We start from the raw sequence: 26,524 nt of genomic DNA, 5'->3' as shown, positions 1-26,524 counted from the left end.
TCCCAGGTTCGGTTCCCGGCCAGGTTGGGGATTTTTCTCTGCCCGGGGACTGTGTGTTTGTGTTGTCATCATCATCATCATCATCATCATCATCATCATCATTCATGGCAGTGGCTAGATTGGACTGAGTAAGAAATTGGAGCTTTGATGACAACGCAGTTGAGCGCCCTACAAACCAAACATCATCATCATCGACTCTTCAGTACACACCCACCACAGTACCTCTCATCAGAGGTCAAGTGCCTGCCACTTCATCATTATCGCAACACAGTGTCTCACTGTGTGGCCATTCGTAAAACAAAAATGTCCAGAAACTCCTTATCTGTTGTTGCCAGTCACTTCCGGAATGAGCTACCGAGCACTCTGCACACAGTTCAATGTCAAATGCTCCCGTCTTCTCTCAGTTATGCTTCTTTCTCTTTTATTTATCAGTAAGTCATGCTACGCCACTTTCTTTTCCCGTATCTTCATTTCTTCTCTCGTGTCCATTGCTGCAAGCACTTATAGTTCCATTGTACCGTCCTGTAACTTGTTTTACTTCATACAAACTAATGTAAACTGCATTTTCATACTATTTATGCGATAGCAATTTCTATATATTTATATGCAACTTACAACATGCTTGTTGTAATTAATGTAAAGCAGAACATTTAGAATGCCTGGTTAGATGTAAGAGTTAGTCTGATGACCCTGATCTCAGCAGGTTAAATAAATCAATAAATAAAAAATATAGGGATTATATACAGATTGTAAAAGAATTTTACTATTTGATATAGATATAGTATATGCATTACATATCTAAATGAAGGAAAGAGAGACAAGATAAAGTGCTATTACTGTCAACAACGTCCAACACTCTCTTATTTTATTAAGTCAAAAATTACTTTTCCCTTTAGTAACATAACTTAAAAGATATTACATTACAAAACTACTGCAGTAGTTTCAGCGTTAACTTTCAACAGAAAAGAAGTTCATTTATTACTTATTTTTAATCTGTTATTTCATAACTTTTCAGTACTGAATAATAATACTAATAATAATGATAATTATTATAATTATAATTACAGTAATAACTGCCAGGGCATTGAGACAAGAAAGAGATACAAAAATATTGAAATAATATTGTTTATGTGCAAATAATTTTTTATACATTTCATATCCTCCCTATGAACCATGGACCTTGCCGTTGGTGGGGAGGCTTGCGTGCCTCAGCGATACAGATGGCCGTACCGTAGGTGCAACCACAACGGAGGGGTATCTGTTGAGAGGCCAGACAAACGTGTGGTTCCTGAAGAGGGGCAGCAGCCTTTTCAGTAGTTGCAGGGTCAACAGTCTGGATGATTGACTGATCTGGCCTTGTAACATTAACCAAAACGGCCTTGCTGTTCTGGTACTGCGAACGGCTGAAAGCAAGGGGAAACTACAGCCGTAATTTTTCCCGAGGACATGCAGCTTTACTGTATGATTAAATGATGATGGCGTCCTCTTGGGTAAAATATTCCGGAGGTAAAATAGTCCCCCATTCGGATCTTCGGGCGGGGACTACTCAAGAGGACGTTGTTATCAGGAGAAAGAAAACTGGCGTTCTACGGATCGGAGCGTGGAATGTCAGATCCCTTAATCGGGCAGGTAGATTAGAAAATTTAAAAAGGGAAATGGATAGGTTAAAGTTAGATATAGTGGGAATTAGTGAAGTTCGGTGGCAGGAGGAACAAGACTTTTGGTCAGGTGATTACAGGGTTATAAATACAAAATCAAATAGGGGTAATGCAAGAGTAGGTTTAATAATGAATAAAAAAATAGGAGTGCGGGTAAGCTACTACAAACAGCATAGTGAACGCATTATTGTGGCCAAGATAGACACAAAGCCCATGCCTACTACAGTAGTACAAGTTTATATGCCAACTAGCTCTGCAGATGATGAAGAAATTGATGAAATGTATGACGAGATAAAAGAAATTATTCAGGTAGTGAAGGGAGACGAAAATTTAATAGTCATGGGTGACAAATTCGTCAGTAGGAAAAGGGAGAGAAGGAAACATAGTAGGTGAATATGGATTGGGGGGAAGAAATGAAAGAGGAAGCCGCCTTGTAGAATTTTGCACAGAGCATAACTTAATCATAGCTAACACTTGGTTCAAGAATCATAAAAGAAGGTTGTATACCTGGAAGAATCCTGGAGAGACTGAAAGGTATCAGATAGATTATATAATGGTAAGACAGAGATTTAGGAACCAGGTTTTAAATTGTAAGACATTTCCAGGGGCAGATGTGGATTCTGACCACAATCTATTGGTTATGAACTGCAGATTGAAACTGAAGAAACTGCAAAAGGTGGGAATTTAATGAGATGGGACCTGGATAAACTGAAAGAACCAGAGGTTGTAGAGAGTTTGAGGGAGAGCATAAGGGAACAATTGACAGGAATGGGAGAAAGAAATACAGTAGAAGAAGAATGCGTAGCTCTGAGGGATGAAGTAGTGAAGGCAGCAGATGATCAAGTAGGTAAAAAGACGAGGGCTAATAGAAATCCTTGGGTAACAGAAGAAATATTGAATTTAATTGATGAAAGGAGAAAATATAAAAATGCAGTAAATGAAGCAGGCAAAAATGAATACAAATGTCTCAAAAATGATATCGACAGGAAGTGCAAAATGGCTAAGCAGGGCTGGCTAGAGGACAAATGTAAGGATGTAGAGGCTTGTCTCACTAGGGGTAAGATAGCTACTGCCTACAGGAAAATTAAAGAGACCTTTGGAGAGAAGAGAACCACTTGTACGAATATCAAGAGCTCAGATGGCAACCCAGTTCTAAGCAAAGAATGGAAGGCAGAAAGGTGGAAGGAGTATCTAGAGGGTTTATACAAGGGCGATGTACTTGAGGACAATATTATGGAAATGGAAGAGGAATTAGATGAAGATGAAATGGGAGATAAGATACTGCGTGAAGAGTTTGACAGAGCACTGAAAGACCAGAGTCGAAACAAGGCCCCGGGAGTAGACAACATTCCATTAGAACCACTGATGGCCTTGGGAGAGCCAGTCATGACTAAACTCTACCATCTGGTGAGCAAGATGTATGAGACAGGCGAAACACCCTCAGACTTCAAAAAGAACATAATAATTCCAATCCCAAAGAAAACAGGTGTTGACAGATGTGAAAATTACCGAACTATCAGTTTAATAAGTCACAGCTGCAAAATACTAACGCGAATTCTTTACAGACGAATGGAAAAACTGGTAGAAGCGGACCTCGGGAAAGATCAGTTTGGATTCCGTAGAAATGTTGGGACACGTGAGGCAATACTAACCTTACGACTTATCTTAGAAGAAAGATTAAGAAAAGGCAAACCTACGTTTCTGGCATTTGTAGACTTAGAGAAAGCTTTTGACAATGTTAACTGGAATACTCTCTTTCAAATTCTGAAGGTGGCAGGGGTAAAATACAGGGAGCGAAAGGCTATTTACAATTTGTACAGAAACCAGAGGGCAGTTATAAGAGTCTAGGGGCATGAAAGGGAAGCAGTGGTTGGGAAAGGAGTGAGACGGGGTTGTAGCCTCTCCCCGATGTTATTCAATCTGTATATTGAGCAAGCAGTAAAGGAAACAAAAGAAAAATTCGGAGTAGGTATTAAAATTCATGGAGAAGAAGTAAAAACTTTGAGGTTCGCCGATGACATTGTAATTCTGTCAGAGACAGCAAAGGACTTGGAAGAGCAGTTGAACGGAATGAACAGTGTCTTGAAAGGAGGATATAAGATGAACATCAACAAAAGCAAAACAAGGATAATGGAATGTAGTCAAATTAAATCGGGTGATGCTGAGGGAATTAGATTAGGAAATGAGACAGTTAAACTAGTAAAGGAGTTTTGCTATTTAGGGAGTAAAATAACTGATGATGGTGGAAGTAGAGAAGATATAAAATGTAGACTGGCAATGGCAAGGAAATCGTTTCTGAAGAAGAGAAATTTGTTAACATCGAGTATAGATTTAAGTGTCAGGAAGTCGTTTCTGAAAGTATTTGTATGGAGTGTAGCCATGTATGGAAGTGAAACATGGACGATAACCAGTTTGGACAAGAAGAGAATAGAAGCTTTCGAAATGTGGTGCTACAGAAGAATGCTGAAGATAAGGTGGGTAGATCACGTAACTAATGAGGAGGTATTGAATAGGATTGGTGAGAAGAGAAGTTTGTGGCACAACTTGACTAGAAGAAGGGATCAGTTGGTAGGACATGTTTTGAGGCATCAAGGGAGCACAAATTTAGCATTGGAGGGCAGCGTGGAGGGTAAAAATCGTAGAGGGAGACCAAGAGACGAATACACTAAGCAGATTCAGAAGGATGTAGGTTGCAGTATGTACTGGGAGATGAAGAAGCTTGCACAGGATAGAGTAGTATGGAGAGCTGCATCAAACCAGTCTCAGGACTGAAGACCACAACAACAACAACATTTCATATTAATAACATGTAAATGTCACATGAATAACATCAGCATTATAAATATAGATGTAAAAAATGTTATTGTACGAGAAGCTTTATTGAATTGTGTTGTTTAAATGTGATGCGTCACATTTTTCAGTAGAGAATGAGTGTGTATCATCGACCAGTCTCGTGATAAGTGGTATGTGAGTAGGCAGTGTTATTCCACTTCACTACAGCTTTGGTTTCTGTTCACACAGCATCAGCAACGTGCAGTGTGTGGACGGCCACGATGCAGCTCTTGGACGACGACGACCCAGATGTGCGGCGGCAGGTGTCGGCACTGGTGCCCGGGCGGCGCACGCCGGTGGTGGCGCACTGGGCACGCGAGGTGCTGATGGAGTGGATCGTGCAGAGTGGAATCCTGGAACCGCACCACCTGGCTGCACTGCTCTGCGCCTGGGCACTCGGCTCCTCCACCGAGATTGTCCGCGACGTCCCCGATGATGTGAGCCCTGCAGCATGGAGGTCGAGACTGTGCGCCGAGCCAGGACTTGCATATCAAACCTCAGTTTTGTCGTGCACTATCTTTACCGAATCTGGAGCTGGGTACATCCTGGTTGGAAACATCTGAAATTGGGAGTAATTGGACAAATTGAATTTACTGGAAAAGTCAGGATAGTCTGGAAGGCTCCAAGGAATTATCAAAGTCTCCCTAGAGGTTCTGCTTCAAAAAGAATTGGTTGTGGAGTGGCGTACTGACAGGTCGGGAAGAGTGCAACATTTTTGGCTTGATCACTTCTGTCTCTGGTGACCTTGCGAGGTGCCGGGGCTAGCAGTGTATTTAAAACTTAAATTCTTCTAGAATCTTCATATGGAAATGATGCTCTAAGCCCCCCTTTTCAAGTCCGATTTTTGCTGTTGCACGTGGATTAAGAAGAAACGTGAACTGACTGTAATCGACCCTGCAAGTGGAGTAGAAAAGAGTTTGGCACCTGCAATAATTTAATTGGATAGAAATTAATTAGATAAAGGAAAGTTTCATTAATGTAGTGAGAAATGAAAGGGTTGCTCTACCGATTAACAGAATGAAAGTTCTGTCCAAAATAACAATTTGATTTATTATGACTAAACTCAAAATAATAAACAAAACACATGAAACATTTACAATACATCAAATTGGATACTCAAATAAATGCTGTGAAGGTGAAGTTGTCCATAAATTAGATTGTGACATTTACGACCAAGTGGTATGGGGAGGCAGTTCCTTGCAACTCAAATCTTAAGAGAAACACCCAGCCAACCCAACATTTGCTGCTACAGTAGCGATAACTCAGACAATGAACACCCAAGACAGAACAAAGTTAGAAAAGACGAACAGGTGCGCTCTGCTGAGCTCTGATTATCACCTAGCAAAATTCCCTGATTTGCCAGTGCTGCGGACATACATTACCAAGCTGTCTTCTTCACTGCGAGGACATGACCTGGCATACCGGAGGTGATGGCTGGTTGCTTCGACGTCCCGTCGTGATGGTGATGATGTCGCGAGTATAGCCCGAAACAAATTCTCTTGGTCTGGTTGTTCCAGACTAAAGACTTCCTAGCAACACAAATACACCTCTGAGGGAGATGAAGAAGGCTTGCTACACAATCACTGAGGGTACAGTGAGTGATTTTAACAAGCGAAGTCTCACAGTAACTCCAGTACAGTCAACTTTAGCCAAAACTGCTCAAGACGGACAACATAGGCCGCTTGTTCACAGAACGTTCAATTGCCAACTGTACTCGGAGAGTTACATTGAAGTCGAAACTTCAGCAACTTTGTCAAACAGTTACAATCAAATCAAAGTCTATTAGACAGCCAACGGAAGGCAGGCTGTCCAGAGCAGCGAGAGCTCAGTCTTGTAACCTACTCCGACTGAAAGGCGAGAGCTGACCCTCTCAAGAGCACCCGAACAAACCGAACACAGCACATTCCCGCCCCCACGACAGTGGTCGTGGTTAAACGTTCCAATCAGAAACTCGAAAACTGGCAGAAAATTCCCCTCTATTGCCGACGCAGTACTATTCCACCAATGGAAATACTTGGCGCCAATTTCTGCGCCGATTTTGCTATGTCACGGAGCTATTCCCTGAGCAAGCCGATCACAGTTATGATTTTGCAGAAACTGCGGGAATTTGCCCGCCAAGACTGCCTGGGAACACAAGTCATTCCCACGCCTCGCTGGTAGCCCACCAGAAAGTGTTTTCACTAAGTTTCTGCGAAGTAACGGAATCTCTAGCCCAGCCGCTCCGTCAGGCCCCTGTGGACGTTTTGCCGCCGCTCTTGTGACAATGTCGGCGTCTGGAAAGCATCCACTTGACTCCCTCACACCCATCAGCTTAACCCTTTCCAGATCAGCAGAATCTGCCTGTCACCAGACCACCCGGGTGACGAGAGACGCTGCGTGGGAAGTCCGCGCGTGAAGGAATAGCGACTTTTCACCACATGCAATTAGGGAGGAAAATCGAATTATTCAGAGTAAGATAGAAATATGAGAGTGGGCTCATGCCACCTCTCAACCTCGGGAACCTCCATTACGGTCCGTACGTTCTCAGGCTCCAGATCTGCTTTCTGCATGGGAAGTCCACGCGTGAAGGAATAGCGACTTTTCACCACATGCAATTAGGGAGGAAAATCGAATTATTCAGAGTAAGATAGAAATATGAGAGTGGGCTCATGCCACCTCTCAACCTCGGGAACCTCCATTACGGTCCGTACGTTCTCAGACTCCAGATCTGCTTTCCACTGCAAAGTTGTGAGTGTGGCGGTGTGAAGTGTGTGCTTCAGAATTTATCACATACCTGTGAATTTGTCATTTACACAAAAGCAGAGGAGGGTTTTTTAACGTGATAAAAAATAAAAATACATATCCATATTTTAATGTGTGTGTTTTCTATATCAGTTTTGATATCTAGCTTTTTTATTTTTACAAAGTTTAGTGCGGATTAACACTTTGCGTACTTTCTTGTAGTGTTAAGCTTAAAGTCAATGGTGGCCTTAGCATGAAGGGCATCCAGTTAGCTATGTGAGGGATCGTTCCTATTAAAACCTATTGATATTACATTCCAGTGACAGCAGTCTTGAACATGTTCCTGTGAGGATCTTTGATATACTGGATGTTAATGAATAATGAAACAGCAAGGCACAAAACACTCATGGAGTCATTAAATAAAAGGAATTTCCAGGAGTAGTGAGAGCTTGTAACTTAAAGAATTGGCAATAAAACTGTAAATCCTAACTGAATGGAAAATGGTCACTAATACCTACACATACACATTCTAGAGCATAATGTCTTGTTGATGCAACCACTCTCTCCTGTCGCTGGCTGTTTATTTCAGTTCCTTTTAATTGTCTCCCTTCTCAGTGCCTTCCAAATACCTCTGAATATCTGATAAGACTTGCAACATTCTTTTCATTTCTTTTTTGGAGGTTGCAACTGTCATGTTATCAGCAGATCTAACACTTTGTATCCTTTCACCATTGGCTTTTATTTCTTTTGTCTTATCTTTCAGGATCCGAATAGCTTCCACAATGAACACATTAAATAAATGTGAGGGTAGGCACCATCCTTGACTCCTTTTCTCGCTCTCTTTCTCTATGTTATTGATGTTCATTTTTGTGCTTCAGTTCTCGTACAGTTGACTGATCATTCTTCCATTCTTCCACACAAGTCCTATGCTTTCCGTACCTCTAAAGAGTAGTTCTCAGTTCACATTGCCAAAAGTTTTTCCAAGTCAGTGACGGTAAGGTAAGTTGTTCTATTCATATCCCTCCTCCTCTCCAATAACATGCACAAGGCCAAAATTACCTCTCTTGTTCCTCTGCATTCTCTAAATCCAAATTGGTCTTCTCCCGTATACTTATTAATTTTCCTTTTATCTTGATTTTAACTATATTAGTGGATATTTTGGAGGCATGTGATAACATTAATAGTCTTCTGTAATGGGTGCAGTCATAGATGGGGAGTGTGTAAACTCCTCAGAAGAGACTTGTGCAAAATTGAGACATTGATTGCACAGGCTATAGGTAATAAACTTCTAACAGTTGGAAAATCACTGGAATTATTGTGTCCAAATCCGACAGGCAGTGAAAATAGGTCCACGGGCCAAAAAGGTATAAACTACTAAATAGAATAAACAGTTTTTGCAAAGAGTGTTTCCTCGTGAGGGACTTGTACAGTAGACTGTAATAGCTATCAGAACTTGATGTCAGTAACATGTTTGTCCCTTCTCTCAATGACTATTTTCTCATTGTTTAATCTGTAAAGTATGTAAAATTATTGTACAGAATAGTCTTAAACAACAGACTCAGTGGCTGAGGCCACTAAGGCACGCTTGTGCGGTGACACTTGACCCGGGTGTGAGCCGGTTGAATACTGGTGGTGGAAAAAATGTTCACTGCTATTATTTGGCCAAAACAGGGGAGGAGAGGTGGTGGCTTAGATTTTCTGATCACCAGACGGTGCACCAATGTCCTGGTTTAAGTACCAAAGCTCTCCACAGTGTCTCATGAAGTGAGTGCATGTGATGCTGTTGATGGCGATCTGTCTGTCACATGGTGGTGTTAAGCTTTGTGGCCCTGTTGATGCTATTCGCAAGGAGTAGGCTTTGTGCCAACACCGGGTTTCATCCTTTTCCTTATCTCACCACCACACTACACACACACACACACACACACACACACACACAGCACACACAGAGAGAGAGAGAGAGAGAGAGAGAAATAAAATGCGTACTTGCAGTATTACAAATAGTATGTAATGAAGCATGTTGTGAATAAACAGACAAATAACAATCTTAAACACAATGTGGCATTACAATTTTCCAGGAAGGCATTTTCGAGCAGAGCGAATCGAACGAGTTCCGCGAGGGCGCGGCACAGTGCGAGCTGGCGTGCTCTCACCTGCGCGTCGTAGCAGACCACACTGGCCGTGAGCTGCTGCTGCGCAAGCAGGACCCCTGCATGCGGGGCTGGCTGGCCAAGTGGTGGTTCCTGCCCGAAGGTCAGTCGCTGGTCAAGTTCCAATTATCAGATTGTCGTGTACCTGTATCTATACTGAATCACTCGTCAGTATCCTTCTCTACATTCTCTGTCTTTTCATCTTCTGCTTGTGATGTCAGGACCTCTAGCAAATCGGTAGGTTCTTTTGCATTTGGTGTGGCCTAGATTTGAACTTCAAGCAGCTTATAAAGTCACCTTTTGCTCATGGGCAGTACCTGAGAAAACCTTGAAAAACTGTAATTTTCAGATACGAAGAGTGCCAGCTGTGAGGATGCCCCCTTCTATAATCTTTATTCGTGGCAGATTGTCGAAATTTTTACTGTACGCTCTTAAGATGGTGTTCTCGGGGAACTTCAGTATCATTATCAGTTATTTAGAGCCGTAGGTTCGGAGCTATCATTTTGCAGAAAACCACAAAAGCCAATTTAGCCATTTCTGCACCATCAGCCACAGTTATCTAAATAAATAACAATAGCAAATGGATCAACTTTTAACTCTGCATTCTTTAGACAGTCATCTAAAAAAGCCATTTTCCCCGTTTTTGAAAATCTGTCTTCGATATCAAGATACACCTGATGAATCGTGCTTTTGGGTACCAAAAGCACCAGTTGTGGGCATTGCCATGCCTATAATTTCTGAACATTTATCAGAATTTGAACCAAATCTGTGGTATCCTTTACCAAGATCCAGAGGTTCAAATTTACTGTACTTATGGACATAAACTAAGTGCATAATATCCAGTGTGAGATGTAAATCTAGTTTTAAATGATGTAGTGAACACATGACAAGCATTCTAAGGTTCCGAGGTCATAAAACTTTATTTCTATTTGCCATTTTTTTCCCAATATAACTCAAATTCCATATAGTATTTCTATCATTTCTATTCTTTTAAAGTATAAATCACAAGTCAGGCATTTTTGCTGAATTGTAATCAACGAGCAAAGTAACCCGAAAAAAATGTATAGCAAATGATTTTGTATTAACTTTATATTGTGCATTCTTATTTGTTGTTTATATGTTCCAAATTATATAAATCTGTTGAAGTATATAAACAAACTATCAAAACTTTACTGACATACGGAATTTGTTTTATATAATCAGCATACCCTGCTGTAGCAGGGAAAATAGGAGAACCAGTGGAGAAATGCTCCTTCCAGAGCACAAAAAGGCAAATATGTTCCTCTTTAAAAGCCTCTGACAGAAAATTGAGGAACCAGCTGCCTCAATCCTCATTCCATCATACTCAGCAAAAATTATGTCATGCTAACATAATTGCACTTTTTTGTCCTGAAAGAGAGTAGTTTTTTGTGCTGAAAGAGAGTAGCAGAGATATAGTGACAGTGGAAGAGAGAGGAGACAGAGATGATGGGGGAGGAGAAAGTGGGAGTGAAAGAGAGGTGGATGAAGGCATCAAAAGTGTGAGCCAAAGAGCGAGGATATAGTTAAGATCAGTGAGAGACAGTGGCAGTAAAAGTGGAAGGTAGAAGAATAGAGATAGAAGCAGTGGGATCAAAAGAGAGAGGAGACAGTGGAAATGAAAAATAAAGATGAATGGAGATTGCAGAAAAGCTCGTGGGGGTTCTGGACCCTCCCAGACTGGCAAACTTAAACTAGATATGGGAGAGGACCAAACTTTTTAACACGTTGGTATAGGGGGGGGGGGGGGGGGGAAGAAGTTGGACCTTAGAGAATATTTGAGCTGCTGGGGGGTTTGGTGGAGACAATGATAATGAGGAGGGAACACTAAAGAAGACAGTGTAATTGAGAAAGGAGACAGTGACAATGAGGTATAGTATAAAATAATCAATGGGAGAAAAAGGTGACAGTGCTAGAGAGAGACATATAGTAGCAGTGAGAGGGAGGTGATGAGTATGAAGGATTTACTACAAGAGAGTCTGGAAAAAAAGTATTTAGAATGTTCTTTGCTTAAAGAGCTAGAATATGTTCACATTACAATTTTTTTCTGCCTAAGGCCTTTACAGAGGAACATACACTCCTGGAAATTGAAATAAGAACACCGTGAATTCATTGTCCCAGGAAGGGGAAACTTTATTGACACATTCCTGGGGTCAGATACATCACATGATCACACTGACAGAACCACAGGCACATAGACACAGGCAACAGAGCATGCACAATGTCGGGACTAGTACAGTGTATATCCACCTTTCGCAGCAATGCAGGCTGCTATTCTCCCATGGAGACGATCGTAGAGATGCTGGATGTAGTCCTGTGGAACGGCTTGCCATGCCATTTCCACCTGGCGCCTCAGTTGGACCAGCGTTCGTGCTGGACGTGCAGACCGCGTGAGACGACGCTTCATCCAGTCCCAAACATGCTCAATGGGGGACAGATCCGGAGATCTTGCTGGCCAGGGTAGTTGACTTACACCTTCTAGAGCACGTTGGGTGGCACGGGATACATGCGGACGTGCATTGTCCTGTTGGAACAGCAAGTTCCCTTGCCGGTCTAGGAATGGTAGAACGATGGGTTCGATGACGGTTTGGATGTACCGTGCACTATTCAGTGTCCCCTCGACGATCACCAGTGGTGTACGGCCAGTGTAGGAGATCGCTCCCCACACCATGATGCCGGGTGTTGGCCCTGTGTGCCTCGGTCGTATGCAGTCCTGATTGTGGCGCTCACCTGCACGGCGCCAAACACGCATACGACCATCATTGGCACCAAGGCAGAAGCGACTCTCATCGCTGAAGACGACACGTCTCCATTCGTCCCTCCATTCACGCCTGTCGCGACACCACTGGAGGCGGGCTGCACGATGTTGGGGCGTGAGCGGAAGACGTCCTAACGGTGTGCGGGACCGTAGCCCAGCTTCATGGAGACGGTTGCGAATGGTCCTCGCCGATACCCCAGGAGCAACAGTGTCCCTAATTTGCTGGGAAGTGGCGGTGCGGTCCCCTACGGCACTGCGTAGGATCCTACGGTCTTGGCGTGCATCCGTGCGTCGCTGCGGTCCGGTCCCAGGTCGACGGGCACGTGCACCTTCCGCCGACCACTGGCGACAACATCGATGTACTGTGGAGACCTCACGCCCCATGTGTTGAGCAATTCGGCGGTACGTCCACCCGGCCTCCCGCATGCCCACCATACGCCCTCGCTCAAAGTCCGTCAACTGCACATACGGTTCACGTCCACGCTGTCGCGACATGCTACCAGTGTTAAAGACTGCGATGGAGCTCCGTATGCCACGGCAAACTGGCTGACACTGACGGCGGCGGTGCACAAATGCTGCGCAGCTAGCGCCATTCGACGGCCAACACCGCGGTTCCTGGTGTGTCCGCTGTGCCGTGCGTGTGATCATTGCTTGTACAGCCCTCTCGCAGCGTCCGGAGCAAGTATGGTGGGTCTGACACACCGGTGTCAATGTGTTCTTTTTTCCATTTCCAGGAGTGTATTTGCCTTTTTGTGCTCCAACAAGAGCAATTTTTAATAGGCTACCCAATAATCGTCTGATCGAAAACCATTATCATCTTTCCATTTCTCTTCACTAATCCCCACTGTATCTATATTGATCCTTTCCAGGTTTTCTGGATTCTGCACCACTTTCAAACTTCTGACAATCCATGCTCCAACTCATAGGATGTGTTACCCTTTTGTAGGTAAAAGACATCTTTCTGTACACCATGAGTTACTTGTAAAAAATATTTACTTACCAGACCAGTATTCGGGCTTATAGTCCATCATCAATTGTGTGTGTCTGTGTTAAGTAATGTGTGTGTCAAGAATGAAATCTATATGTTAAAATTCATGTGGATCTCTGTGGTATACAGGTTGTCCTGTGTACATGTTCTAGTTGATGGTCAGTTCCATGTTTTCGTCATGTAACAGTAGTATCCAATGTGACCAAGGAGTATGGCTATTTAACATTTGGCAGAAATAACATGTACACATGTTGACATGTGTACCACAGAGATCCACCTCAGTTTTAACACCATAAAGATTTCATACCTCAACGACATGTCAGTTGATATGGATGTACAAAATATATACCACTGATGATGGACTGTATGGCTGAATCCTAGTCTAGAAATAAAATATTTTATGTGCAGCTCATGGTGTACAGCAAGGTCATTTAACAAATACCTATAAGCTGCGGAGCACCAAACATACAAGATTTTCACCCTTTCGTTGGTTATTAAATCTTTTTTGATGATTGTCTCTACCATGGCAGCCCATCCCAGAGATCCAAATGGAGGACAAATCCAGAATCTTTTGCCAATGTAGAGATCATTATGACACTTTTACAATTACATGCCAAATGTCTTGTTGATACACATTTTATGACTTTAATGTGGTGGTTTCAAGTGCTTTCTGCATCTTCTTGCTGTTGATCACAGTCGTGTGAAGTTAGCACCCCTTTTTCGAGAAATATACATTTTTTTCACAGTTCTTGTTAGATGTGCCGTAGTTCTAGAGTTCTTTGCACAAAATTTCAATAGTTCTGCAGAATGTAACGAAAAAAAACAACAATACTCGAAAAAAATTTCGTATCGAAAACATTCTTTGTCAATTTCCGCATCATGTAAATAAGTACAATAGTTCTGAGCACAGTTCTGAACAGAACTCCAAGAGTTCTATCGAAAATCCTAGTAACATTTTTTTGTGCAGCTAATAGTTTACGAGATAATTGCAATTTAAGAAGAAAATCTTTTCACTTACTGTGAAGTTGGCACCCTTTTTTTCAGAAATGTATATTTTTGTCAGAGTTCTTGATAGATATGGTATAGTTCTAGAGTTCTTTGTACAAAATTTCAATAGTTCTGCGGAATTTAGAGAAGAAAACAACACTACTCGAAAAAATTTTCGTATCGAAAACATTCTTTGTCAATTTTCGCAGAAATTAAATTTGTACAACAGTTCTGAGGACAGTTCTGAACAGAACCCCAAGAGCTCTATCGAAGATCCGAATAACATTTTTCTATGGCGATAATAGTTTGAGATAAATTGATTTAATGTGGGACACACTTTCTCTACAGAAAATATAAATATATTCGTACAACAGTTCTGATGACAGTTCTGGACAACACGTGAAGAGTTCTATCGAAAATCCTAGTAGCATTTTTTTGTGCAGGTAATAGTTTAAGAAGTAATTGCAACTTAATTAAGAACTCCATAAGAGCTCGTACTGTGAAGCTGGCACCCTTTTTTTCAGAAATACTTTTTTTTTTCAGGGTTCTTGATAGATAAGTCATAGTTCTAGAGTTCTTTGTACAAAATTTGAATAGTTCTGCAGAATTTAAAGAAGAAAACAACAATACTTGTAAAAAATTTTGTACAGCAAACTTTCTTTATTAATTTTCCCAAAAACTAAATTCGTACAACAGTTCCGAGGGCAGTTCTGAACAGAACACCAATAGTTCTGTCGAATATCCTAATAACAGTTTTTTGTGCAGCTAATAGTTTGCGAGATAATTGTAATTTAAGGAGAAAATCTTTTCACTTACTGTGAAGTTGGCACCCTTTTTTTCAGAAATGTATATTTTTTTCAGAGTTCTTGATAGATATGGCATAGTTCTAGAGTTCTTTGTACAAAATTTGAATAGTTCTGCAGAATATAGCGAAGAAAACAACAATGTATACCTAGCTGATTCAGGAACCCTTTCCTTCTGATACTCTCTTTCGGGAGGACGACGGTTCAGTCCCGCGTCCGGCCATCCTGATTTAGGTTTTCCGTGATTTCCCTAAATCACTCCAGGCAAATGCCGGGATGGTTCCTCTGAAAGGGCACGGCCGACTTCCTTCCCCGTCCTTCCCTCATCCGATGAGACCAATGACTACGCTGTCTGGTCTCCTTCCGCAAAACCAACCAACCCAACCTTCTGATACAATTCTTACTGTTCCCACAAAAAATGACTTGTGCATAGATTCCAACCATATTGATCATTACAAAAATATAACCATTGACCAGCGGCGCACATTTCTTGCAGCGTTGTACAAAGCATTCAGCTTATCCGCTGTGAAAATACGACACTTAACGCTATTGTAACATTTTCGTGGATGGGTTCCATTTATCTAGTGTCAGCATCTATCGAATTATCTTCATGCAAACGTGATGCCAGGATCACACACTTCCCCTTTTTAGGTATGGAGGAAACTAGAGCTCAGTCTTATGGAAGACAAAAAAGGAACTGTTGGCAGCCCTTCTTTTACTGATAGCAAACTCTAGAGAAATCTCACGGTTGTTTTTCTTCATCGTGCCAACAAAAGAAAAATTCTCCCTTCATAGCTCTATTATCATTCCAGTACTAGTAAACCAGTTGTCCGCTTTCACATTTCGGCCTGACTGATATGTAGGTTTACACAGTCACAGAACAACATCCCGAGTTCGAGTCTCGGTCGGGCACACAGTTTTTATCTGCCAGGAAGTTTAACATCAAAATGTTTATTGCTCAGTTGGTAAATCCTTCTGGTTGCAACACAGCGTATATTTCCAAATTGTACAAGTAAAAGTCTTAAGAATCCACAAAAGCATAGATTTTAAATCCATACTTGTTTGTTTTGATAGGTACATATTGGCAAAAACTGTACCTTCCACAGAATCCTTCCAGCTTCTTGTCTACTGTAACATTTTCTCCAAGGGTATAAGATTTCTGGTAGTTGCGTACGAACACAGTAAATATTTCCCGAATTGCTATTATCTTGTCTAATTGTCTCCTTTCATCATGAATAGCGCGACTGTAAAATCTAAGGCACTCCTCAATAAATTTGAAACGTTTTATGTTCATTTGCTAGGTGAAACTTTTCAGTGCCATCCCCATCAGTTCCACACAGATCTTCCAGGCTTTATCTGTTACTTTTGTTAACAAGAATTAAATACAAGAGACTGATTAAGGCTTTCAGTTCAGTAACATCTATTGATTTTACCCGTCTCTTACGTTGAAATTAAGCTTTAATGCTCTCAAAATGCTGATTGAAATACAAAACTACAATATACAAATATCAACTATGAGGCAATTACAGCATCACAAAGGCTACTTTGGCTGCGCCTATCGGTCCAGGTAAATTTCGAATAAGATTATCCTCTTCGAACTATATGCTTTGGATTTCTTCAGCATGATCAAGTACATTCCACTTAAATTAATAAAATTCCTATAAAATAACACAACCAGGCACAGTGTATTAATTTGATATTTGACGTTCAGACAGCGGACACTGACGGTTAAACAGTTCAAACAGAATTTAAGTGCATTTTACATTCTGGATTAGCTTTGCACTACTTACTACGTTGATAAACAAATAAATTAATTGCCGAAATGAAATACGAAAGGGCACAGTGGATAAAAACAAGCATTCAGCTCATATCTCATCAAGAGAGGATTAGCGCCGATACTGAATCGTACAACAATGAAAGGCATACAGAGAAAGGAAGCTATAACGAGAGGGCGCCAGTGCTACCAGTTGTTGACAAGTAATTTACAGAATCACACAACAATGGAAGGCATACGGAGAAGGGAAGCTGTTAACGAGACGGTGCCATACTGCAAAGTGTTGAAAAGTGATTTACAGAAAATTTCGACATGTATCAATTTGAACAGATGGTGCCGTTGGAAGGATAATGAAAACTATGATACGTCCCTGAGACTTCTCAAGACCAAAAAATAATAAACAAAGCACAGCAACAATGCAAAAGTCGTGGCACTACATCTGGAAACAATGAACACTTGAACTGCGTCTTTTAAACAATCGGCAAGTGACGTCAGCGTAGCAGTTACAATAGAGGTAGCATCAAAGCTTCTCGCGGTAGCATCAAAGCTAATGACAACAACAGCTGCACTTTCTGGTTGTCACGCGCGGCGTCGTGTGAAGCCGCCCACCGGCGCTGCATTTCGCTCCTTGATCTGCCCCTAATGACTAAACGTAACAATACCACTCACACTCATGGGAATAATAATTAGGCTCGTTCAGTCAGAGCTCTTGTGCAGTCGGTGCTTGTTGTGCAGTCGGTGCTGTTGTGTAAGTGATATTTATGAACCATAACACCCATAAAAATGTACAATCAACCAGAATTGAAACGTCTTCTTAGCATGGAGGAATTTAAAGTAATCGATGATAGAGGCATTCAGTTAACTCCGTCTCATCCAGTCTTCCAAAAACTGTCCGATGCCATGGCCGACATCGGCTCGAAAATGTCTTCAAACATATTTACACAACAATTAAAGAAGATCGTCATGGTCTGCTTACTTTTGTTAGAAACACTTTCAGGCTGGAATGTTTCGTTGAAGATAAAGACGACGACAGCAAAGATGAGTCGTGGAATGTTTTTGGCTTTTCGTGCTACAAGGACATGATGAAGGAATTCGACTTACTACTGTCAGCAGAAAAATGGTCTACCATAAAACCAACAAAGAGGAAACTTGGAAAGCCTTCAAAACTGGAAATAGGGAAATGGACCGATTTGATGGCTGATAAAATTTATGAACATCACAAAATTCCATGTGCCTTTTCTTTCAAATACAGGAAAGTGTGTGAAAGTTCAAGTTGAAAGTACTCCTTGAAGATCAAAGGAAGATGTACAGAACGCGGAGCCACTTTCGAAGGGATTGCTCTGAAGATGCAAAAAAAGGACAACGACATTATTCTGAACTGCAGACTTTCAAACTTTTCAGAAGACAACTTCGTGGCACGAGAGGACAACAGGTAGCTGCTAAATTGGTTGATAACAGGATTCCTGCAGCTCTTTGGCGAAATTACGAAGCGAAAAAAAAAGTCTTTCGGAGACATGATTCCTCCAAATTTAACAAATGATAATGTCTTGAGAAAGGCTAAAGAAGAGGAAAGGGACAAACGATTTGGTATAATAACTAGTATGCCTGTTGAAAACCTGAAAATCGCAAAATATACAACCCATCGGAACGAAATTTATGCAGTCGGATTGGACCCATTCTTCTGTATATATTGGCTGAAAGATCAAAGTCAGTTGCACAAATACTGTCATCAAATCAATAGCAGTGTATACGATTCAGTAGATGCTAGAGGTGGCGTTGCATTTCGAGTTATTTCACAATTTGAGGATCTGTCAAACAGGGCTGACTGTGTACCTGTATCAGTACATGTGCATCCGCGAAGTAAACGTCACTAGTAAAGATCCAAATATCGTCAATGGATCATCAATCGGTTGCCCAACTTATCAGATGATATCCTCTAGGCATGACACATCATTCTTGTATTTTTTCTTTATGCAAATCGTCAGATCTGGAGCTCCCAGACCAAAAATGATGGTAACTGATTTTGGTAAGGCTTTGTTGCTTGCCATTTCTAGAGCAATAGCCAATTGCTCGGATTTAACAGATTATTTGAATAGGTGAAATAGTCATATTGTTTTGCATGAAAGAGTAATTCTACCCTCGTGTTGTTTGAGGATAGATTTAAACCATTTTATGGTCATGATTTCGAGGTGGAAATGCTTCTCAAGAGGTAAATCTCAAACAATTTTATCTTTGAGTTTTGGCCCATATTTACATGATGACAGATTTTCGTGATATTGAAAATGCTTTGCGCTCACTTTTGGCTGTTGCGTTGAGTGAACATCTTGGTACTGATGAGTGCAGTCAAGAATATTCATCAATGGAACATCAGTACCATCTTGATAACATTATCAGAGGTGGTCCACATCATTCACATATTGAAGAAAAGAAAGATGATGACAAGAAAACTGATGATGTTGAAAACAATGATGACTGTCTTTTGGAATCAATTTTGAACTCTAAGGAATCTACTGCAAACGCGTGGATTGATAGGGCAAAACGTATCTACAATGAAGCTGAAGTCATCGCGAATCAGACTAAGGATGACAATCTCTTTGATGTGAATCTGAACAACATTCCTAATGCTGCAGAGATGCTGAAAGAGTTGATCTACTATATACCACTGTGGACAGTGTGATGTATCCTTCTTTCCATATTCCTCTATCTATTCGTTCGTCAACAGGGACTGAAGGATAATTTTCAAAATTAAAGACAATGGGCTTTGACTTGGTTATAATTTCATGCAAGAGGCTGTAGATGCAACAAATGGAGGTCTAAAGACTATCATAAAATGCAAGAAATGTAAAGGAGAAGCAGTCGAAGAAAAGAGATTTGGATGCTACTTGATGATGGATATTAGTACAACAACTTGCCCACTAACTGAAGATCAGTTTCCTCTCCAAATCAAAGGAAGAAATGTGTGTTGCAAACGATCACGAAAGAGATCTTGTTGGTGCCATTCATTGCAATAGCTCCATCAAACACTACACGGCATATGTCTTTGATGGAACCTACTGGAAGCAGTAAGATGACTTGTATCAAGATGTACAGAGAGTTTCAAAAGAAACGATAATTTCTCCACACCTGTTCATGTATGTCAAGACAGGAAACTTTTCAAATGGCAGCTACAAGACCGACGAGACGAAACAAGTAGTTCCTACATAGGAACTTTGCTTTATAAGGTAAGCAATTGCTAAAAGTTGATATATAAATATTACAAATACAGCTCTTACGTTAATTCTTAGTATCTTTGTTTCTGGAACCACAGCCCTCCTGTTTTAGTTGCTAGAATAAGAGCATTTTATGCCCTAAATTTCATGTATATATTTTTCTGTACTTATTTTTCTTAGTTGTTTCACACCTCATAAATTCTATGCTTATTTATAACTGAATTCCCTACATATGTATTTCCTTCTGGGTTTTAGTGTATTCTGAAGAAGAGCTGTTAAGGGGACCTGTAAATCACGGCCTGTAGTTATTACTGATACTTTGAAATTTAATAATGCAAGACTGTCAATAGATTCAGGAATGAAACTTTTATCAAAGAATAGGTATATAGTGAGCTCTAGGTGAAATACATTGTAAATCTGTGGAATACATTGTGCAGTGAATATTGATGTTTTTCTTACATACTGAATTACACGTAATTGTTATTTTAGGTTCAATGTACTTGCACACTGTTTCAAATAAAAGATAAAAAACAAATTTTATTCTCTGAATTATTACCTTGTGGAAACAGCAAACCAGTAATATTTACCAGTTTCATGTTTTGATTATTTTAAAAACAATGTATTTTAAGAGTCAGTTTTTTCTCCTAATAATTTAAGAACATAATATGACATACTGCAGCTTATAATATTTAATCCATTGTTGAATAATGAATAATGTGGTTCAGTGTGTAGGCAAGCACTTTATTATTATTCATCCATAGCTTTGTTTATGTAGCTTTAATAGTGGATGAGATACTGGTAACAGTATCTCTGTATGCAAACACGTTGATTACAGAAAATTGAAACTAAAGATTTGTATGTCATTTTCGTCTCAATGACGACATTGCAAACCATTCCTGCTCCATAATCTTGTTGTTATCTTTCATGTCCTTTTCATTTTCTTTAGTTTTGCTTCTTTTCTTTGCTATTCTGGCCTCCTTTTTCATGCTTTCAGCAGCTTTTTCAGTTTATGTGACATGTTTTTAATCTTTACTCCATCAGGCCGGCCGGAGTGGCCGAGCAGTTCTAGGCATTACAGTCTGGAACCGCGCGACCACTTCGGTCGCAGGTTCGAATCCTGCCTCGGGCATGGATGAGTGTGGTGTCCTTAGGTTAGTTAGGTTTAAGTAGTTCTAAGTTCCTGGGGACTGATGGCCTCAGAAGTTAAGTCCCATAGTACTCAGATGCATTTGAACCATTTTTACTCCACCATTAAAACATATTGCAACTGTTGAAACTCATTCTGATTTTGTTTTATGGCATGTAAACATTTTTCCTGCACATACGACAGTCGACAGGTTCTTCAAAGATATTACATAAACGAGGTTCTACGGAAACTGCGGCGCCAAAATTAAATGTTCAAATGTTCAAAAGTGTGTGAAATCTTATGGGACTTAACTGCTAAGGTCATCAGTCCCTACACTTACACACTACTTAACCTAAATTATCCTAAGGACAAACACACACACACCCATGCCCGAGGGAGGACTCGAACCTCCGCCGGGATCAGCCGCACCGTCCATGACTGCAGCGCTCGGCTAATCCCGCGCGGCGCGCCCAAATTAAACAAAGTGACATTTAAGCATGAGAATGATGAGGTACTGTACATGAAGTGTATATTTTTAGAATCAGGAAGAACCAGATGGATTTTATTACGTAAAACAGTAATTGTTTTGAGCTCTCATGACATCCAGGATCCACTAACAGCTAAAAATTGCCCAGCACCCTCGTGGATGAAAGTTAGGTGGCTACATCACCAGATGTTAGGATACATAAAAACATGTGCTGTGTGTAACGAATAAATTTGAAATTTCTGTCGTTAATATTGTTGCAAACATTTGTTCTAATTAGAAAGGAAGTGTGGAAGTTTGATGAGTTACACTACAGCGAGAGTAAAAATTCTTTACAATGTATAGAGATGTAAGTATATTTAAATGAATATATTGTACAAACGAACTAAGTAGTATGTTTAAATCCTAATTCAGTACATGACTGATAGAGGTGTTATTATGTTAAGGGGATACAGTATGAACGTTAATAAGGAGTTCGAAATTTGTAAACAAGAATCTCGTTTATTTGGTCCTCACTAATCCGGATTTCCGGTTTATCTGGATTCATATTTTGTGTCCCTTGGTAATTTTCTCTTTTTTTCTTATAACACGAAGATATGTAGTCGGTGAGGTACATAGGCTGCTTATCACTAGGCCGGTAATTTAGTCTAGTATTGAGTGATAAGGAACTCGGAGTGTGTGAATGACATTGTTTCTCAAGTATTGTACATTAATATAACGGTGTATTGGTGCCCATCAAGTAAGTTGCATAGTAACCACGCCAACAGCACTCCACCACAGCTCATTGTACCTCTGGTGCACTTCTCGACAGGTGTGACACCATCTGGTTAGTGGCGCGTGTGAATGTATCTGCTGTCTCAGCCATCTGTTTGTTTTGCACTGACGAGCCTTCTCTCTTTGAATCATCTAAGCGTGCACATCACACGCTTCCACCTACAGTTACTACAGTCAGTCTTAAGAAGGTGTACTGGCATTTGTACAGTGCTGAACATTTAGACTTTTTGTATTTAGTAGAATATAAATCCGGATTTTCGGTTTTCGGTTTTCCAAAATAAAAGTGAGAATTTACGATTCGTCCTCATAGCTGTACTTCCAGCAGTACCTCATCTCCGGCGTTCCCAATTTCGCAGAAGTTGTCCTACAAAAATTGCAGAAGTAGCACTCCTGGAAGAAAGGATATTGTGACAATATTCCTTCGTCACAGCCTGGGGTTAGAGACCCGGTCCGGCACACAGTTTTCATCTGCCAGTAAGTTCCACATCAGCGCACACCCACTGCAGAGTGAACACACAATCTATTTCATAATCTATTGGCACCATAAAACTTTTTTGAGGTATAATGTAGACCAAGTGGGTCTCTCGTAAATGATATTATCTCATTAACTGTTATCCCCACAAAAAATGTTATTACAGTTTCCGGTAGAACTCTTAGGGTCCTATTAATAAATGCCATCAGACCTCTTGTACGAATTTATTACTTTTACATGACAAAAGTGAGTCCCACATTAATTATCTCATATAATGTCATCGTCACAAAAAATGTTGTTATAGTTTTTGGTAGAACTCTGTGGGTGCTATTCAGAACTTTCATCAGAACTATTCTACGAATTTTGCTTTCGTAGAGAAAGTGAGTATCAGATTAAAACAATTATCGTATAAACTATTATCGCCACAAAAATGTTCTTATCATGTTCAATACAACTCTTACAAACTGCCAACAGAACAGTTATACAAATTTATTTTTCCCAAACTGACAATTAATTTTTTACCATACCAAAATTTTGCCGAGTTATTGTTTTCTTCCCGAAATTCTAGAGAACTATTCGTGGTTTGAGCAGAAATCTAGAACTATTGCATACGTATGAAGAACTATGAAAAAAATGTATATTTCTCATAAAAGGGGTGCAAACTGCACGGGAAAGGCTCATAAGCATTCCTTATTAAATGCAGTTACTACGTAAACAATTACCTGCACAGAATATGTTACTAGTATTTTCGATAGAACTCTTACAATGCTATCCAGAGCTGTCACCAGACATAATTTTTTTGTAGAGTAAGTGAGCCCCACAATTAATCAATTATCTTACAATCTATTATAACCACAAAAATTGTTGTTATGATTATCGACAGTAGTCTTGGGCTGTTATCCAGAACTGTTCATCAAAACTGTTGTACGAATTTATTTTTTTCTGTGGAGACAGTGGGTCTAACATCAAAGCAATTACCGTATAAACTATCATCACCAAAAAAAGGTGTTATTAGGATTTTCGATAGAGCTCTTGGTGTTCTGTTCAGAACTGTTGTACGAATTTACTTTTTGCCAAAGAATGTTTTCGATACGAAAATTTTTTCGAGTATTGTTGTTTTCTTCGCTAAATTCAGCAGGACTATTAGAATTTTGTGCAAAGAACTCTAGAACAATGGCATTTCTATCAAGAACTCTGAAAAAATATATATTTCTGCGAAAAAAAGGGTGCCAACTACACAGTAAGTGAAGAGGTTTCCTCCTTAAATTTCAATTATCTCGTAACCTATTAGCTGCACAAAAAACTGTTATTAGGATATTCGATAGAACTATTGGGGTTCTGTTCAGAACTGCCCTCGGAACTGTTGTACGAATTTAGTTTTTGGGAAAATTAATAAAGAATGTTTGCTGTACAAAATTTTTTTCGAGTATTGTTGTTTTCTTCTTTAAATTCTGCAGACCTATTCAAATTTTGTACAAAGAACTCTAGAACTATGACTTATCTATCAAGAACCCTGAAAAAAAATGTATTTCTGAAAAAAAGGGTGCCAGCTTCACAGTACGAGCTCTTATGGAGTTCTTAATTAAGTTGCAATTACTTCTTAAACTATTACCTGCACAAAAAAATGCTACTAGGATTTTCGATAGAACTCTTCACGTGTTGTCCAGAACTGTCATCAGAACTGTTGTACGAATATATTTATATTTTCTGTAGAGAAAGTGTGTTCCACATTAAATCAATTTATCTCATAAACTATTATCGCCATAGAGAAATGTTGTTGGGATTTTCGATAGAGCTCTTGGGGTTCTGTTCAGAACTGTCCTCAGAACTGTTCTACGAGTTTAATTTATGCGAAAATTGACAAAGAATGTTTTCGATACGAAATTTTTTTCGAGTATTGTTGTTTTCTTTGCTAAATTCTGCAGAACTATTGAAATTTTTTACAAAGAACTCTAGAACTATGCCATATCTATCAAGAACTCTGACAAAAATATACATTTCTGAAAAAAAGGGTGCCAACTTCACAGTAAGTGAAAAGATTTTCTTCTTAAATTGCAATTATCTCGTAAACTATTAGCTGCACAAAAAAATGTTACTAGGATTTTCGATAGAACTCTTGGAGTTCTGTTCAGAACTGTGCTCAGAACTATTGTACTTATTTACATGATGCGGAAATTGACAAAGAATGTTTTCGATACGAAATTTTTTTCGAGTATTGTTGTTTTTTTTCGTTACATTCTGCAGAACTATTGAAATTTTGTGCAAAGAACTCTAGAACTATGGCACATCTATCAAGAACTATGAAAAAAATGTATATTTCTCGAAAAAGGGGTGCTAACTTCACACGACTGTTGATCACTGCTGATTCTTACATCTTTTAGGAGCAGTTTCCCACAGCCGTGACCAAAGATTAACATGAAACTCTGTCTGCACCTCCATCCTCTTTTGACAAAGCTGTTGGCAGAAGGAGTATGAGTCCTTATACTGGAGGTCTTTGGCTACCATTGATGGTGGCTTTTATTCAAAATTTGAACAGTGGCTAGGATCAGACGTGGGGCTCAGAACGTTTAAAGTACCAGTAGAGACGCTATCCCCAGACCACAGTTATAGGAGACTGAAGACCACACTAAGCAGTGTCCCATGGTTGTAAGCAGTAGTGGTTAAACATAGATGAAGAGGCTTGCATGGGATAGACTAGCATAGAGCGCTGCATCAAACTGGTCTTCAGACTGAAGACCACAACAACAACAACAACAACAACATAACCCTTATAACCCTCTTGATCTCATTGTTGCCAAAGATAAAAAGTTATACAGAAATGCACTGTAGCTGCAGTTTACTAAAGAAAATGTATGAATATCTTTACAATATACATACATCAACAATGTTTTGCATCACCCCTTTATTTCGAAGTTCATCACACAGAAAACAAAATTTGATTTCAAGGCATTCTTGGCTCTCATTCCGTGTCGGCATACCGTGAGTGGGAACATCGAGCCAGGCCTCGTCGAAATTGTCTTACTCTTGAATGGCAGTTCTGCATAAGTCACACAAAGTACTGGGTGTTGTCAACATCAAAAAACAACTCATTGTACTCAATCCACACATGTTCGATTGGGTATATGTCCAGGAAAGAGGCAGGCCACGCCAGTCTGGCGATCTTAGCATGCCGAAGAAATATGTTCACGGTAACAGTAAGATAAGCACACAAGCTATCATGTGTTGGGATGACATTGTCACAAAAACATTGGTGATTGGGTCCCACCATGGGGATCTAGTCACCAATTGATACTTTACTTTCACCTGAAATGTTGCAATCCGTTTGAGTGTGGCGTTCTATCCATAAGTAATACTCATAGTGGCTGTATGTATGTTTACAGACAATGTCAAGGGATGAGCTTCCAGTCAGTAAGGGAACATTCACAATGGCAACACACCTGCTCAACATATTAGGGTGATGCAAAACTTTCGTTCATGTATGTATTTAAAACTGTTCAAGAGCAGGAAATGTGCATTATCTATACATAGCTTTATGTTCTGTTCAATTATTGACTGTAATCCTTTCACTAACTGCAGAAAATTCTTAGGTTTAAATTTACTTTGTGTCCATGATGTAGGTGAAGATGGTATTTAACCTCCAAATCAAATCCAACATTCAAAGTTTTTGTGTTTGTTCACTGATCCAGTATTTACCTCCAGGGTAATTTTAGTTGTGTAGACATTAGCCTGATCATGTTCAGAACTCAACTAACAAATAATTTATAGCCATT

General features: G+C 40.0%; 1 protein-coding gene across 1 annotated transcript in view; it reads left to right on the top strand.

Annotated features, from left to right (window-relative positions):
- LOC126209879 (thyroid adenoma-associated protein homolog) overlaps nucleotides 1-26,524 on the top strand; it is a 239,739-nt gene that overhangs the window by 212,610 nt on the left and 605 nt on the right. The window contains exons 26-27 of the mRNA XM_049939003.1: nucleotides 4,680-4,927; nucleotides 9,290-9,464. Coding sequence (XP_049794960.1) covers nucleotides 4,680-4,927; nucleotides 9,290-9,464 — 423 coding nt within the window. The remainder of the gene's footprint in view (nucleotides 1-4,679; nucleotides 4,928-9,289; nucleotides 9,465-26,524) is intronic.

Source organism: Schistocerca nitens, chromosome 10, assembly GCF_023898315.1.
Source record: "Schistocerca nitens isolate TAMUIC-IGC-003100 chromosome 10, iqSchNite1.1, whole genome shotgun sequence".
NCBI classification, from domain to species: domain Eukaryota; kingdom Metazoa; phylum Arthropoda; class Insecta; order Orthoptera; family Acrididae; genus Schistocerca; species Schistocerca nitens.
This window is presented reverse-complemented; position numbering and strand designations above follow the sequence as displayed.